Here is a 17,029-nt window from a genome sequence, read left to right on the forward strand (position 1 = left end):
GAAATCTGGTTTAGTGCCAGGTCCTCAGTTGTGGAAATAGAAATATAGCTGGTTTTGAGGGCTTGCAAAGATCTTCCTCTCTTAAGAATTTGAATGGTATGGGGAAAATTTGCAACCTAAAATTTTCTAGACAAGATACCTACTCTTTTTTTTTTTTCCTTTTACAGAGACAGAGAGAGGGATAGACAGGGACAGACAGACAGGAATGGAGAGATGAGAGCATCAATCATTAGTTTTTCGTTGCGCGTTGCAACACCTTAGTTGTTCATTGATTGCTTTCTCATATGTGCCTTGACCACGGGCCTTCAGCAGACTGAGTAACCCCTTGCTTGAGCCAGCGACCTTGGGCTCAAGCTGGTGAGCTTTTGCTCAAACCAGATGAGCCCGCACTCAAGCTGGCGACCTCGGGGTCTCGAACCTGTGTCTTCTGCATCCCAGTCCGACACTTTACCCACTGCGCCACCGCCTGGTCAGGCAGATACCTACTCTTTTTTTTTTAAAGAACTTTTTTTTTTAATTTTTAATTTTTTTTATTTTTTGTATTTTTCTGAAGTTGGAAATGGGGAGGCAGTCAGACAGACTCCCGCATGCACCCGACCGGGATCCACCCAACCGGGATCCACCCGGCACGCCCACCAGGGGGCAATGCTCTGCCCATCTGGGGCGTTGCTCTGTTGCAACCAGAGCCATTCTAGCACCTGAGGCAGAGGCCATAGAGCCATCCTCAGCGCCCGGGCCAACTTTGCTCCAATGGAGCCTTGGCTGCGGGAGGGGAAGAGAGAGACAGAGAGGAAGGAAAGGGGGAGGGGTGGAGAAGCAGATGGGCACTTCTCCTGTGTGCCCTGGCCGGGAATCGAACCCAGGACTCCTGCACGCCAGGCCGACGCTCTACCACTGAGCCAACCGGCCAGGGCTTACAGATACCTACTCTTAATTGGCTCTGTAGCTCTACAGGAGTAGGTGATGGAGAACAAGGCATTGGGTTCAACGTGCCTTCTCAGAACCAACCAGACACCCTAGGGATACCAAGGCATTGGGCTTGGCAGGCCACTCTGGAGCTCCTTCTAGAAAGACAAGATACTCCTATATACACATACGTCCAATGTGCAGATGTCCAGTGCCTTTTTGGGAAAACCTGATTTTAGAAACTTGTACCGAGATTGTTCTGGCCAACAGTGTCCCACTCCTGCTTCTTCCTAGAGGACAGAGTACTGTAGCAGTAGCAGTGGGCCTCATTGCTGTTATCATCTTTGTTTTGCAGATAAAGAGAATGGGGCTCTATATAGCTAAATAATCTGGGAGCAGAATGGATTTGACTCATGATTTTTAAATGACAACAGCTATTGACAAGTTGTGTTCAGAGAGTTCCCCAGAAGCTGCCACAGGGCAGGAGCCCAGTGGTCGGGGTTTCCCGTTTCCACACATGGCTAAAATAGCCACACATATGTTTGTAATGTATATTGGAGTTACGTGAGTTAAAAATAAGTTTGAAAAGAGCCTGACCAGGCAGTGGATCAGCAGATAGAGTGTTGGGCTGGAACGCAGAGGACCCAGGTTTGAAACCCCAAGGTTGCGAGTTTGAGTGCGGGCTCATCTGGCTTGAGCGTGAGATCATCCGGCTTGAGTGTGGGATCACAGACATGACCCTATGGTCGCTGGCTTGAGCCCAAGGTCGCTGGCTTGAGCCCAAGGTCGCTGGCTTGAGCAAGAGGTCACTCGCTCTGCTGTAGTCCTCTGGTTAAGGCACATATGAGAAAGCATCAGTGAACAACTAAGGAGCTGCAAGAAACAATTGATACTTTTCATTTCTCTCCCTTCCTGTCCTCTCTCTGTCTCTGTCACAAAAAAAGAAAAAATAGTTTGAAAAGAACCATATTATGCTATGCTGCCCTGCTCCTAAGAATCAAGAAAGTCTTACTCTATTCTCACTCTAATACCACCCCAGGGCCTGGTAGAGAGGAATGATCTTTTTTAAAAAAATATATATTTCCTGGAAATGCTGAGGTCGCTGGTTCGAAACCCTGGGCTTGCCTGGTCAAGGCACATATGGGAATTGATGCTTCCGGCTCCTCCCCCCCTTCTCTCTCTCTGTCTTTCTCTCCTCTCTCTTGGTCTCTCTCTCTCCTCTCTAAAAATGAATAAATAAAAAAAAAATGAAAAAAAATTTTGTTAAAAATGAATAGAACAAATCTTAAAAAAAAGTATTAAAATATATATATTTATTTATTTATTCATTTTAGAGAGAAGAGTGAGTGAGAAAGTGAGTGAGAGAGAGAGAGAGAGAGAGAGAGAGAATGGGGGAGGAGCAGGAAGTATCAACTCCTATATGTGCCTTGATCGGGCAAGCCCAGGGTTTCAAACCGGTGACCTCAGCATTCCAGGCCAACGCTTTATGAGAGGAATGATCTTAAATGATAAAAAACTGTGTAGTGGACCAATTTCCCGACTCATTCACCAAGTTAAGGTTTCCTTATTCTGGTTATGTCCTTCGTTCCTTTTCAATTCTTCACCCGGTTCACAGGATCTACCCACCCCCCAATCCTTGCTGTGTATATGGAGTGAGGAAGGCAGGTTTCTGCAGGGTAGGTCCCCCACTTCTCAGAACTACCCCCACCCCAGCCCCTCCTACCCACTGAGTCAGGAGCCAGGAATGTCTGTGGGGGCAGTAGACAGGTATGTCACCCTGGGGGTGTCAAGCTGATTCACCTCTCATCTCCACCCAATCTTTTTACTGCTTGTTGGGAAATTTAACTCTATTTGTCTAGAGATAAAAGGGGAGATCTCAGACTCTGAACTCATGGAGTCTTCAACCCGTGGCTAGATACGGTACTTAATCAGATTGTGGTATTCAAGAAAAAAATTTTTTTTTTAAATCAGGGTACATATATTCAAAGAAAACATTTCCAGGTTATCTTGTCATTTAGTTCTGTTGCATACCCATTACCCAAAGAGAGATCGTCCTCCGTCACCCTCTATCCAGTTTTCTTTGTACCCCCCCCCCCCCCCCCCCAGTAATCACCACACTCCTGTCCATGTCTCTTAGTCTCGCTTTTATGTCCCGCCAATGTATGGAATCCTGCAGTTCTTGTTTTTTTCTGATTCGCTTATTTCACTCTGCATAATGTTATCAAGATTTCACCATTCTGCTGTAAGTGATCTGATGTCATCATTTTTTCTAGCTGAATAGTATACCATGGTGTATATGGGTATTCAAGAAATTGATGTTGAAAGAGAAAGGAGGGTGGGAGGAAGACACATTTTCTCCCCTTTCTTCCTCCAGATTAAGGTTAACCTGAAATTTCCTTGTCTGAGTGTAGAGGGGACTGATTTTTAATTCAGAATAGATTGATTATGTGACCACTAGTATGCTTTATGAGATGGGGAAATTTTACCCATGTCCCTGTGTTCCTTCTGTGCTGTTTATGGTTCCAGGTAGCAATGTGGAAGCTCTAGATTAAGATATAGGAAGAGGCCACCAATCAGTGGGAAGAGAGCTGTATTTGCACTGTAAGCAATTTCTTGAGGTTTTTTTTTTTTTTTTTTTTTTCTGAAGCTGGAAACGGGGATAGAGAGTCAGACTCCCGCATGCGCCCGACCGGGATCCACCCGGCACGCCCACTAGGGGCGACACTCTGCCCCTCCGGGGCGTCGCTCTGTCGCGACCAGAGCCACTCCAGCACCTGGGGCAGAGGCCAAGGAGCCATCCCCAGCGCCCAGGCCATCTTTGCTCCAATGGAGCCTCGCTGCGGGAGAGGAAGAGAGAGACAGAGAGGAAGGAGAGGGGGAGGGGTGGAGAAGCAGATGGGTGCCTCTCCTGTGTGCCCTGGCCGGGAATTGAACCCGGGACTTCTGCACGCCAGGCCGAAGCTCTACCACTGAGCCAACTGGCCAGGGCCTAATTTCTTGAGATTTTTTGTTTATTTGGGATGGCTTTGAAGAGGCCTCTCATCTCCCTCCTCCACAACTGATTCAGGGTTTTGGAAGAGGAAAGAAATTTAAAACTTTCCTGTGTATTCTATTCCAGAGCATTTTTACAAATGCTCATCGTTTTTTCACCTTATTTGGGCTCCTAATCCCCGGTCCATCTCCTCACTGCTTCTCAGTCTTAAGGTACATTGGCACCTGAACTTCTGGGGCTTTCTGAAATTTGCTCCCTTGCCAGAAATGAAGAACACAATTGGTTGTAAATGAGACTTATGACTTCCGTCCTCAGTAGGCTTGATGCCACAGAGATATGTTAATTGGGACGCTTCCTTCTAAAGGGGACTGGAAATAGAGGTGGGCAGCTCAGAGTAGGCTGGGTAAAGGATCAAGAGAGAAGAAAAGGGCAAGGACAGGAAGGGGCAGTTTGCTAGAAAACTTCGAGGAGTCTGGGGTAGTTGGGCCTTCCCACTGCTTTCAGAAACTAGGTGGTCCTTGGTAATGTTGGGATGGGTCTGAAGTCATTACTGGTCCCTTCTCAGGAGCCATGAGAAAGGACAGAAAAATCTCCAAGATCGACCTTCCCATAAACTATAGGATCAGTCTTCTCCTCAGCCAACTTGGGGTGAGCATTTTGTTAATTGAGAAACAGCTGAGAGCAGACTGGCTGTGCATCAGCACAGTGGACTTCAGGCCATCACCCTCACTCCTAAGCCTCTTTGGAATGGAAGACTTTCCAATTAACTGTGGTCTCTGATAAGTTCCAAACACTATTTTGCAACTGTTGGGGCTCCCATTCAGAGCCAGGAAATACATCTCTCCTACTGTCAGTGGTTAGCAGAGATGACCAAGAAGGTCCCTTCTAAGGCACTCAGACATGCCTTCCTCCCTCTAGAAGTTATTCACAATTTGCCAGGTAAGGTCTGGAGGAGACGGACACTTTCAGGAAGTGTCTGTGAGATGTAAAGTGGCACTTTTTTTGGAACTGCTGATTGTGTTGTGTGCCTTAAACTGACACTGTTGTAGAAGACACTTGGCAATATGAATTGATAACCTGGAAAACATCAGCTTTTTCATTTCTAGGATTTTACTGTAAAAAGTCGACTCAGACAAAGACTTGCATACAAAGATGTTAATCACAGGACTGTTTACTATTTTTATTTTTTATTTATTCATTTTTAGAGAGGAGAGGGAGAGAGAGAGGAGAGACAGAGAGAGAGAAGGGGGAGGAGCTAGAAGCATCAACTCCCATATGTGCCTTGACCAGGCAAGCCCAGGGTTTCGAACCGGCGACCTCAGCATTTCCAGGTCGATGCTTTATCCACTGCGCCACCAGAGGTCAGGCACAGGACTGTTTACAATAGCAAAAAATTGGTAATGACTTATAGACTGTATGGGACTTTGAGTAGGTAAGAATGTTAAAGCCATACCACAGAATATTATCATGTAAACACTAAAAAGGTCTTTGTGTTTTTAATTACATGAAATAGTGTCAACTGAAAAAAGCAGGTTACAAAGCAATTATAACATATCTCACTTATATAAATGCTATAACTATCCCTCTGCATGTGTAGAAAATGTACAAAACATACATTTAAATATAAAACATAAATTATATTTTAATTTTTATGTTATGAAATTGTGGGTCTAATTTGCTTATTTTCCAAGTTTTAAAAATTGCTATATTTATCATAAAGGTAAAGAAGAAATCTTAAGGGCAGTTGCCATATCCCAGCCATACTGGGGGATGGTCATTTCCCTAGTCCCCTGGTCGGCAAACCACGGCTTGTGAGCCACACGTGGCTCTTTGGCCCCTTGAGTGTGGCTCTTCCACAAAATACCACATGCGGGCACTACCTCGATAAGGAATGTACCTACCTATATAGTTTAAGTTTAAAAAGTTTGGTTCTCAAAAGAAATTTCAATCGTTGTACTGTTGATATTTGGCTCTGTTGACTGAGTTTGCCGACCACTGCCCTAGCCTACACATTTCACGCCGAACAGATTATCACCTGGAACAGAGCTGAAGGGTTAGCGCTCATCTTTTCTGCATTGTATCATCCTCTCCCCAACATGACAATCATTCTATCAGTGGGAGGTGGAGAGAGCTACATTTCATGGAGGAGAAAACATCCTTGCTGTCATGCCAACACCTTAAAATAAATCTTTGGATTATTCCACCCTTCTCCACTCCATGACTGGAGAGAATAAATGCTGAGGGTGCTTGGAGAGCCCGTAAAGTTCTGAATGACAGCTCTTTCCAACTTGTTTGCTTTGGAGACAGCCACGGCCTCCATGATGAGGTAAACATCAAAACCCATGACCACAGCTATTGGTACTATTTAAAAAACATAGCACCCATCCTCATTCTAATTAGGGCTTTGTCCAGCTGCTTGGGTGTCAGGATTCCTGGGCTCCAGGCCCCATAGGTGACTCACAGCCAACTTTAGGCTGTGTCTCCTGGCCTCAGTTTCCCTGGCTTGCTCTGTTGATACTCCCCACCTACTATGCAGGGTGTTACTAAGAGTGAGGTACTTTGAACTCCACAGATGAAAGAGGCTGGGGAAGCAGCACCTAATTATTATCCCCTAGAAGGCCAGATGTGGGAGTGGAGGCTGGCTGCTTTCATACTGTTCCAGCCATAGGAGCCTCCTCATGATGCTCCACTGTGCTCTGGTTGTCAAACTAGGAAGCAAAGTTCAGTCATTCCCATCTCAATGCTACTTCAGACTAGATTTTCTTAAACTGCTCAAACCACCAGTGACCTATCTTTCTCTTGATTTATGATTCACTAATATTCTACAGGTGTCTAAAACCTTCCTTTCTTTTTTTAATTAAGTGAGAGGCAGGGAGGCAGAGACAGGCTCCTGCATTGACCCCCTGGGATGCACCTGGCAAGCCCACTAGGGGGCGATGGGGCCGCTGCTCCATTGCCTAGCAACTGAGCCATTTTAGTGCCTGAGGTGGAGGCCATGGAGTCATTCTCAGCGCCTTGAGCCACCTGACCTGTGATGGCGCAGTGGATAAAACGTCGACCTGGAATGTTGAGGCCAGTTCAAAGCCCTGGGCTTGCCTGGTCAAGGCACATATGGGAGTTGATGCTTCCTATTCCTCCCCCTCTTCTCTCTCTCCTAAAACTAATAAATAAAAAAATTTAAAAAAACCGTTTGAGCCATGGTTGTGGGAGGGGAAGAGAAAGAAAGGGGGGGGGGGTGGAGAAGCAGATAGTCACTTCTCCTGTGTGTCTTGACTGGGAATCAAACCCGGGACTTCCACATGCTGGTTGATACTACCACCAGGGCCTAAAATCTTCCTTTCAATTGGTCTCAAATACTGCGGGATAGGGACGGTGACTTTTCACCAGTAAGTATTCACAATGAAGAAGTCAGCAAAGTGGACTATGAGAGAGCCAGGCCAGCTGAAGTTCAAGCTCATCTTTCTGTTTCCTTCCTGTAAAGAGGGGCTTAGTAATAGTCCCCATCTTGTTCCTATCTCTGGGAGTTTCTGTGTGAATGACATGAGGACCATGTGTGTGAAAGTACTTTGTAAAATGCTAAGCCCTTCACTTGTGTTTAACAGAATCGACTATATGCAAATAAGACTTGTGGCACAATTGCCTTCTGTTCCCTTGTGCCTTGAAATTACAATTGCAAAATAAGCCTGGGTTGCCACCTATTGGTTGAAAATATGAACTGCATCCAAACAGTTGCAAGAAAAGCAAAAGCAAACACCAGTATTTCCAACTTTAAAACCATCTTAATATTTGCCACACCCTTCTGTCATATAGACTTACTACTACTGTTCTTTAAACAATGCACTTCATTTTTAAAGTAAACTTTTAATCACTACTATAAATGGAAACTTGGTAGCACTTGCCAAAAATAGAGTAAAACTGTGAAATAAATACAATGAAAATAAAACGTTAAGATCTAGCTAGGAAGTATTGCCTGTGAAAGCTCAAGCTTGAGGATCACCATTAAAACTGAAAATTAACCTAAATGTACCACTGGAAAATAAGTGTCATTCCTCTAGTATGATCCTGTGCTTTGGGGAAATACTGCCCTGTATGAAGAAATAGAACTCTTTGGAGGGAAGGTGGCACTCACTCATTCTATCCCAGCTCCTTGAGTGGCTGAAGAAAGTTTGAAAGCTACAAAACATAGAAGAAAATAAACTTGTATTGTAGCACAGCCCACCACAGTCTGAGGGGAGCCAGTGCTGAATTCCTGGTGGCAGTGCCCACAGCTCATGAGCACTCAAGGAGTGGTGGGTGCTTCTGCTTGGCCAGAAGTCCTTTGCAGAGCTGGATGTCTCTTCGTCAGCTTCTGTTGAAGGACCTTCGTCAGAGGACTGTTGTTGGATCTGCAGCCTGCTGAGCTGTCTGCAGCTAACTGGGAGCCACAGCTTTCTCCAGCTCTGGGTTATGTGTCTTGTTCTCCAGAAGCCAGATTGTTACAACTTCATGGCTTCCTGCTCTACTGACTGGTCTGAGGGTGCCAGGTACTTCTCCTGGATGCCCAGAGTGCTGTGGGAGCGTGTGTCAAGGATGACAACATGGGCAGGGATGGGGAACTGGTCTGGACAGGATCTGACTCCACCAATGTCCACCTTCCAACCATGTCTGGCAGAGCACTTCCATCCTCCCTTCCTCATAATTATAGCTTCAGGCAGCAGGGACCAATTGGGTCTGAGAAGCCTATCAAAGCAACCAGACTCAAATGCTCCTATATTCATCCCTTCCTCACATTGCTGAGGATCAAAGGACCAGAGTGCTAACCCTTCAGCTCTGTTATGACACATGCTCAGAGCCAGACCATGGACATTTAAATCCTGATTCTGCTACGTCCTTTTTCTCATCCTTTTTTCAATACAAGAGTTATGAAGATTGATGAGACAATGAATAGAGAGTGCCTAGCATAGCACCTGGCACACAGTAGATACTTAAGAAATGCTTGTGACTTCTCTACTAAGGGAGGGAACCTAGGAAGCTCAAAGAAAACAACGAATTTCTGCCTGGGCCACAGGGTATTATCTACCCCTCTGGGACAACAGTAAGGACACAAATCAGATTCACAAAGGCAAAGACCCTGACACTGCCGATGGAACCCTGTGAGGCTGGCTGGCCTGAGGTCAGGGCCTGGGGTCTGGGGCCTGACTAGGTGATAGGGGCTGACCATGGCTGTTTACTAGATGACTCCAGTGTCAGCAGTTGAGATTCTACAACAGGGAGACTAAGGTTTGAACTGTTCTTTCTACACATGCTGAGTGGGGAACCTCAGGCTTGTCACTCTCAGAACCACAACTGCGTCTATAAAAGGGGATTGAATGACATCCTACAAATGAAGTGTGTAGTCCACCAAGTGATGTTCAAGTTAGTCTTTTCTTTACCATCCAGGGATCCATCCATCAAAATCCTCACCCCTATAAAAACTGACTCTGAACCTGTGCCTCCGCCCCTTCACTTTTCCTCAGGAGGTAAGGCCTTGTTCTTGTGCAAGCTGGCCCTGAGGATCACTCAGGGTCAATGGGAACCATCTTGCTTGACTTAGAATAATCTCAAACCTGTCTAATCTCTGGCCTGAAGCCCACACTCCTGAGCAGGGTACATGAAACTCTGTGTTCTGTCTGCCCATCTATCTGGCCCTATCACTGTTACCCAGCCCAGCCAGATGTCCTACCCACAAGTCATGCCCTTCTACTTGCAACCCCCAAGCCATGTCTCACAATCTTGAACTCTTATGCCTTTGAATGCAGTTCTTTTTGTGTTGAATTCCCTTTCCCGTGTGTGTGTGTGTGTGTGTGTGTGTGTGTGTGTGTGTGTGTGTCAGAGAGGGACAGACAGGGAGAGAGATGAGAAGCATCAATTCTTCATTGCAGCTCCTTAGTTGTTCATTGACTGCTTTCTCATATGTGCCTTGACTGGGGGGCTACAGCAGAGTGAGTGACCCCTTGCTCAAGCCAGTGACCTTGGGCTTCAAGCCAGCGACCATGTGGTCATGTCTATGATCCCATGTTCAAGGCAGCGACCCTGAGCTCAAGTTGGTGAGTTGGTGCTCAAGCTGGCAACCTTGGGGTTTCAAACCTGGGTCCTCTGCATCTCAGTCCAATGCTCTATCCACTGCGCTTTCGCCTGGTCAGGCTCCCTTTCCCTCTTAATTAATCTGGCTAATCCTCACTTTGATCCTGACCTGTGGTGGCGCAATGGATATAGCATCGACCTGGAACACTGAGGTCGCCGGTTCGAAACCCTGGGCTTGCCTGGTCAAGGCACATGTGGGAGTTGATGCTTCCTGCTCCTCCCTCTTCTCTCTCTCTCTCTCTCTCTCACTCTCTTTCCCCCTCTATAAAATAAATAAATAAAATCTATTAAAAAAAAATCCTCACTTTGAGATGATGTAACTCAAATGCCATTACCACCATGAAGCTTTCCTTACACTCATTCCTTAGCAAAGCTGATTTTCCTTTCTTTTGTGTGTGTGTGTGTGTGTGTGTGTGTGTGTGTGTGTGAGTGTGTGTGGCAGAGACAGGGAGAGTCAGAGAGAGGGACAGATAGGGACAGACAGATAGGAAGGGAGAGAGATGAGAAACATCAATTCTTCGTTGCGGTTCCTTAGTTGTTCATTGATTGATTTCTCACATGTGCCTTGACTGAAGGGCTATAGCAGACCGAGTGACCCCTTGCTCGAGCCAGCGACCTTGGGCTCAAGCTGGTGAGCCTTGCTCAAACCAGATGAGCCTGTGCTCAAACTGGTGACCTCCAGGTCTTGAACCTGGGTCCTCCGCATCCCAGTCCGATGCTCTACCCACTGTGCCACCACCTGGTCAGGTCTTTTTCTTTTTTTGAGAGAGAGAGAAGACAGAGATGAGAAGCATTAATTCATAGTTGCTTCACTTTAGTTGTTCACCAATTGCTTCTCATACATGCCTTGACCATGGGGCTCAAGCTGAGCCAGTGACCCCTTGCTCAAGCCAGGGACCTTGGGCTTCAAGCCAGAGACGATGGGATCAATTTGATAATCCCAGCTCAAGCCAGCGACTCCATGCTTGTTGATGAGCCTGTGCTCTAGCCAGAGACCTTGGGGTTTCAAACCAGCGGCCTCAACATCCTGGGTCAATGCTCTATCCACTGTGCTACCACTGGTCAGGCAACTTTCACTTCTTTATAATAATCCTCAATTACCTTATACACAGAGTGAAGTTGAACCTCATGTTCAGCCAACCCTGAAGCCTTTTAAGGCAGTGGTCCCCAACCCTTTTTGGGCCACGGACCAGTTTAATGTCAGAAAATATTTTCACGGACCAGCCTTTAGGGTGGGGCGGATAAACGTATCACGTGACCACGACAAGCGTCAAGAGTGAATCTTAGACGGATTCTGGCCATTTTAAAAAAATGTAACAGAGGAAATCTGGTCATTTTTAAAAAATAAAACATCGTTCAGACTTAAATATAAATAAAACGGAAATAATGTAAGTTATTTATTCTTTCTTTGCAGACCGGTACCAAATGGCCCACGGACCGCTACCGGTCCGTGGCCCAGGGGTTGGGGACCAGTTTTAAGGGACTTGTATTTGCACATGAAAGGTAGTCACCAGGGAGCCCAATTGGTCAACATGAAATCAGTTGCTATGTAGAGCACCTACAAGGGTGGATGGAGCCATTCTGAGTCTGTCCCATGTCTCCCCACACTGGCTGTGGCTGAGAGGCTAGAGAGTAAGGATACGAGGAGAAATGGAAGTCAGCTCCCATTGCAGCAGACATCATGGCCTCCAGGCTTCGCTGCTCTTGGACCCCAAAGCAGTAGCCATTGGCTTTATCCACAGCCTGCAGGACCCGCTGAATACTATCCTTGTCCTGGGCAGAGAAGAGAGAAACAGCTCTGTGAGTGAAACCGAGGTGTGTGGAAGTGAGGCTGTATCAAACTGCTTGCAGTCTCCGAACACTTTGCCTCAATCTTGCCTCATGAAGCATCTGTATATACAGTTTCCTTGGCCTGGAGTAGTTCTACATGTTCCCAGAGGCCTGGCCATCTCTCGTTTTTTCCGACCACCAACCCACCTAAATTGGAACAGATAAAGCTCTTCTGTGCACAACCACAGCCCCCTAGATTATCTCTATTGCAGCTCTGATCCAACCATCTTACTATTAGTAAGATATTAACTCATCTGCCTCTCCTACACCCTTTGAGGTCGGACTCATTTATCAAGATATTCCCAGTGCCTAGCATAATACTTAGCTAACAGTAGGCATCCATTAAATATGCAGGTAACCAACCTATTTATTCATCCACATAAAATAAATCACATAATAGGAAGGAAAGATCAAAATAATTCATTACAGTCCTTATTACAATGCCTAGCATAGAAAGCTTTCAGTAAGTGGGGGTTGCATTAAAAAGGGAAGAGAGAAGTTTGCTCAAGCCCACCCACTGCAGAAAAAAATTGAACATTCACAGATATTTCCCAGGTATTGTGGTAGGCTAAAGGTGAGAAGCACAGGGTTGGATACAACTCTGCAAAGTCAAAAAGCAGTTGCTCATCTTGAAAGAGCCTGTCTTTGGCCTTGGTCAAGCCCTTGCTAGTGACTTTCTGATCTCATCCATTTTCACACTGAAGAGGGAACATGTGTAGAGGACTCGGCAACACAGAATAGATAGGGGCAAAGTTTGGTCCACTCTCTTTACTAGAATCCTGCCCATCAGAGCCCCTTTGCCTAAAACCAAGGGGACCAATGATAGTTGGACTAAGGACAAAGACCATTGCTTGAGCCCTCAAAGCCTCCTGTACCCTTGGCTTGGTGAGGTCTCAGGCACTGTCAGAGCTGACAGCCAAGGGAAGAGGCCTCTTAGTCCCTGGTACCTGAATATTGAGAGGAATGAAGGAGACCAGGCTGTAGTCTTCAATGAGCTGCACCAGTTTCTCATTGAGCTGACGGTAGTGGCGGAAGAAAGGGTCAGAAGCCAAGTGGTCAAGAAGGTATGAGAGGTCCAGGACCTCTGTGTAGTAGTCCAGGTTGAAGGCTAAGGAAAGAAACCAGTGTTCAAGAGCAGCTGGCATGAGGCTAAAGCCCCCAGGGAGGGACCATATTTTTCCTTCTTCCTCTGTCTTCTTTCCCTCACTCATTTATTCATTTAACATTGGGATTGAAATAAAGTTACTAAGAAGAAAACAGTTGGTTTCATTTGCTGGCTTTGTCATTTACTAGCTATATGGACAGGTACCGTCGTGGGGCTGCTGTGAGGATTAAATGCTATAAACCCCAGTGATTGGTACCTCCCTCAAGAAGCTCAGAGTCAGGTCGCACACCCAGGACCCAGCATACACTCTAAGGACGTTAGCAGGGTGGCATCTGGGTAAATCTCTTTCCTTTTCTGGGCCAGTTCCTTCTTTTTTTTTTTTAATTTTTATTTTTTTATTTTATTTATTCATTTTTAGAGAGGACAGAGAGAGGGAAAGAGAGAGACAGAGAGGGAGAGAGAGGAGAGAGAGACAGAGAGAGAGAAGGGGGGAGGAGCTGGAAGCATCAACTCCCATATGTGCCTTGACCAGGCAAGCCCAGGGTTTTGAACCGGCGACCTCAGCATTTCCAGGTCGACGCTTTATCCACTGTGCCACCACAGGTCAGGCCTGGGCCAGTTCCTTCTTAATGTAAAATGAGATCAGACTAGATGATTCAGGGGTCTCTGACTCAGGTTTTTTTTTTTGTTGTTGTTTTTTTTTTCATTTTTCCGAAGCTGGAAACAGGGAGGCAGTCAGACAGACTCCCGCATGTGCCCGACCGGGATCCACCCGGCATGCCCACCAGGGGGTGATGCTCTGCCCATCTGGGGCATAGCTCTGTTGCATCCAGAGCCATTCCAGCGCCTGAGGCAGAGGCCATAGAGCCATCCTCAGTGCCTGGGCCATCTTTGCTCCAATGGAGCCTTGGCTGCAGAAGGGGAAGAGAGAGACAGAGAGGAAGGAGAGGGGGAGGGGTGGATGTGACTCAGTTTTATGAATACAGACTTCCCACTAAGAGAAGGAAAGTGAGCCTGCACTATCCATTTCGCCTGGAAAACTCACGCAGTTGGGCTACTTAGCAGGTTTGCACCAAAATGAACCAAGGAAGCAGGCTGTCAGAGAGTGACCAACTCACGCTGTGTGCTCTGCCTCCCAGGTTCTAATCAGCTCTAATGAGAAGCTGACACCCCTGTGCCTACAAGGAAGAATGTCCTGGGCACTTCAACAACAAACTTCTTGGGTTGCTTGACAGGTACATTTCTCAATGAGAATTAAGAAACTGGAGCCAGGTACACTCTTGGGTTTAGATGTACCTAAGCTAACATACTAGCTGTGTGATTCATGTAAGGTCTTTGGGCCTCAACCATCTCATCTGATTTACTTATCAGGCTCCTGTGAGGATGACTATCAAGAGTCAGAGCTAAGAAGGTTGAAGACTACCATGTAGCCATCTGGGCTGGAGGCTGTAAACAGGGAGAGGGGCTTGGGAGGACTATAAATCTGGGTATAGGTAAAATGGGGTTTCTGGGCTTGCCAAGAGATGGAACAGGACTCTGATTGACCAGGAGGTGCTAAGATCCCTTCATGCGCTGACTGGTAGCCAGCTGGCCTTCCCTGGACAAGACCTCTACATAGCACTCTCCCAACGACCTCCCTTTCTGCTCACTGCTGGTCACTTCAGCTGGTCTTCTTTTTGGCTAGTGATGTTATTTAGAGAAATGAAGCCCCCAGCTCAGCATAGCACTAATTTTGCAGGAAAGAAATGCTAGCCGTAGGGTCCTTATGCAATTCTTCCCTGCCTCAGACCAGCCTGCTTTTCCCTCAGTCTTTTCCACCTTGACAAATGGCAGCCTTATCTGTCCACTGGCTCCATCAGAAACCTGAGCATTGTTCTTAATTCCCCTGTCTCCATGTCCAATCCACAAACAAATCCTATTTCTTGAGCAGGTTTTGAATCTATTTTTCTCCATTCCTACCACCACTGTTTGGACTGGTGCAAAAATCTCCTAAAGGAGCTGTTTTCATTCTTGCCCCTTTTAATTCATTCTCTACAAAGCAGCCAGAATGACATTTTCAGTTCATGCTATACCCTCAGTTAATATTCATCAATGACTTTCCTCTGTGTTTAAATAGTACAAGTTCTGGCCCCTGCCGACCTCTCTGACCTCATTTCCTACCACCTTTCCCCTGACAACTATCTCAGCTACACTGCCCCCTGCCCTGTGAACACAAAAAGCTCTTTTCTGAGGGCCTTTTACTGTTAGGGTCCCTCTGCCTAGAATAGTTCTCCCTCGGCTGGCTCCTCACCATTCAGGTCTCAGCTCAGATGGTACTGCTCACTCCCCACCACTCACTGTCCCATCACTTAACTTTAATTCCTTCATAATACACATTACCATCTTTAGCTCCCTTGTCCTCAAACCCCGGAACATAATCTGGCACAAAATAAGTGGACAGGGGTTAGGACCTGACTGTGGCTGTGATCACCAGGCCATGCATGATCCCTGGAAGCAGCTTCCTTCAGCTGAGATCTCTGCTTTTCTCCCATGCAGCCACTGCCCCACACCTTGGCTGCTCAAAACAGAAGCACTTACCTAGCTTCCCATAGTGCTCAATGAGGTCCATCTTGGAGAGGAGGTTGACATGAGGTAGCTCTACGTGCAGCATGGTAGCCAGGGAGGTACACAGTACTGAAATGAACTTGGCTGGGTCTGTGCAGTAGTGAGAATCCACCAGGTGGACAGCAGTCAGCTGGGAAGGAAGAGACAGGATGGGATTGGCCTGGGGAGGTCTATGTCTCCCCCATCAGATTGAGGATGCCTGAGGAAAGAGTGCAAGCCTTCCCCATTAGTCTCCTCCTGTTTCATTCTAATAGCCACACTCATTTCCTTCTCCCAGTTGATATGGGCATTTCTTTTATAAGATGAGCCTGCCAGGGGGCAACTCGTTCAATTCCCACTGCATCTGATTCCACTCTTTCACTTACTTTTGCCCCCAACTCACAGCAACCACCATGCCATTTTTCACATAACTCCTTCCATATTTCCAATAATCACAGTTGGGTACTAACACATCCATTTTACAGATTAAAAAAATGAGACTCAGAACAATAAACTTATTTACCCAGGACAATACAGCGAGTCAGTGGCAGAGCCAGAATTCGAAATCATACCCCTTATACTCCAAAACAACTCCGCCTCTATCTCACTGTATGATATGGTGTGGGGCATGTCCTCCCTGTCTTAGTTCCTTCAACTGCAAAATGGGCCTGCCCGACCCAAGACGCACCCTGAGGTCCCACTGGGACATCTGGGAGAAGATGCTGCGCAGAGCGCCGTGGTGTGTGCAGAGTTCCACTTGGCCTGGACAGTCGAAGAGGAAGTAATGGCCGCGGAGGGGGGCAAGCTTGGCACGCAGCCAGTCCAGGTTGGCCTCCAGGTACTCCATGCAATACAGCAGGCCGCCGTTAGGCCCCAGACGCAGCGCGTCCATCACGTCGCCCAAACCCACCAGCTCGCTCACGTCCACCGCGCACTCGTAAGGCAGCCCCTCGTTGGCCGGGTCCAAGTTCACTACCGCCACACGCCGGCCCAGCGCGCGTAGAAACTCGCTCATGCCCAGGCAGTACGTGGTCTTTCCCGAGCCCGGAGGGCCGATCACCGCCTGCCCAAAGGCCGTGGTCGGAGCGGTCCCCGCCATGGGGTGGCACTCAGCCCTGTGAGCAATCAGGAAAGCTCAGCGGGTAAACAGGGCGGGCAACCGCGCCAGAAACAAGAGCTGAAGGCGATGGGATCCCCGACGTGCACTTTTGGGGGTGGCGGAGCCCCCAGAGTTGCCTAAGGAGGAACAGCAGGGAGCCGATCAATACAAGGAGAGTGAATGGCTGGGTATTGACCAGACCAGCACCGACTTCCGGACAATGTCGGAAACGGCGGAGTCCCGGAGAGGAAGTCCCGCCCTCACGGTGACGACACAACTTGGAGCCGAGGATACTGGCGGCGCGCAGATTTTCATCCCCAGGGAGGGGTTGGGTCGGGTGTGAGTCGTACCTGAGGGGCAGAGAAACCTTTTTCAGGATTTCCCCAATCTTCTTCTAGGCTCAGATTAGAAG

General features: G+C 47.3%; 1 protein-coding gene across 1 annotated transcript; it reads right to left on the reverse strand.

The window, feature by feature from the left end:
- Positions 1-8,081: 8,081 nt before the first annotated feature.
- On the reverse strand, positions 8,082-16,938 carry GPN2 (GPN-loop GTPase 2). Its single transcript, XM_066375527.1, has 5 exons — positions 16,207-16,938; positions 15,513-15,669; positions 12,778-12,938; positions 11,643-11,773; positions 8,082-8,446 (listed from the first exon to the last, which is right to left on the reverse strand). The coding sequence occupies exons 1-5, from the start codon at positions 16,615-16,617 to the stop codon at positions 8,374-8,376; spliced, it is 933 nt and encodes a 310-aa protein (XP_066231624.1). The 5' UTR covers positions 16,618-16,938; the 3' UTR covers positions 8,082-8,373.
- Positions 16,939-17,029: the final 91 nt, after the last annotated feature.

Source organism: Saccopteryx leptura, chromosome 3 (genome assembly GCF_036850995.1).
Source record: "Saccopteryx leptura isolate mSacLep1 chromosome 3, mSacLep1_pri_phased_curated, whole genome shotgun sequence".
Taxonomy (NCBI): Eukaryota; Metazoa; Chordata; class Mammalia; order Chiroptera; family Emballonuridae; genus Saccopteryx; species Saccopteryx leptura.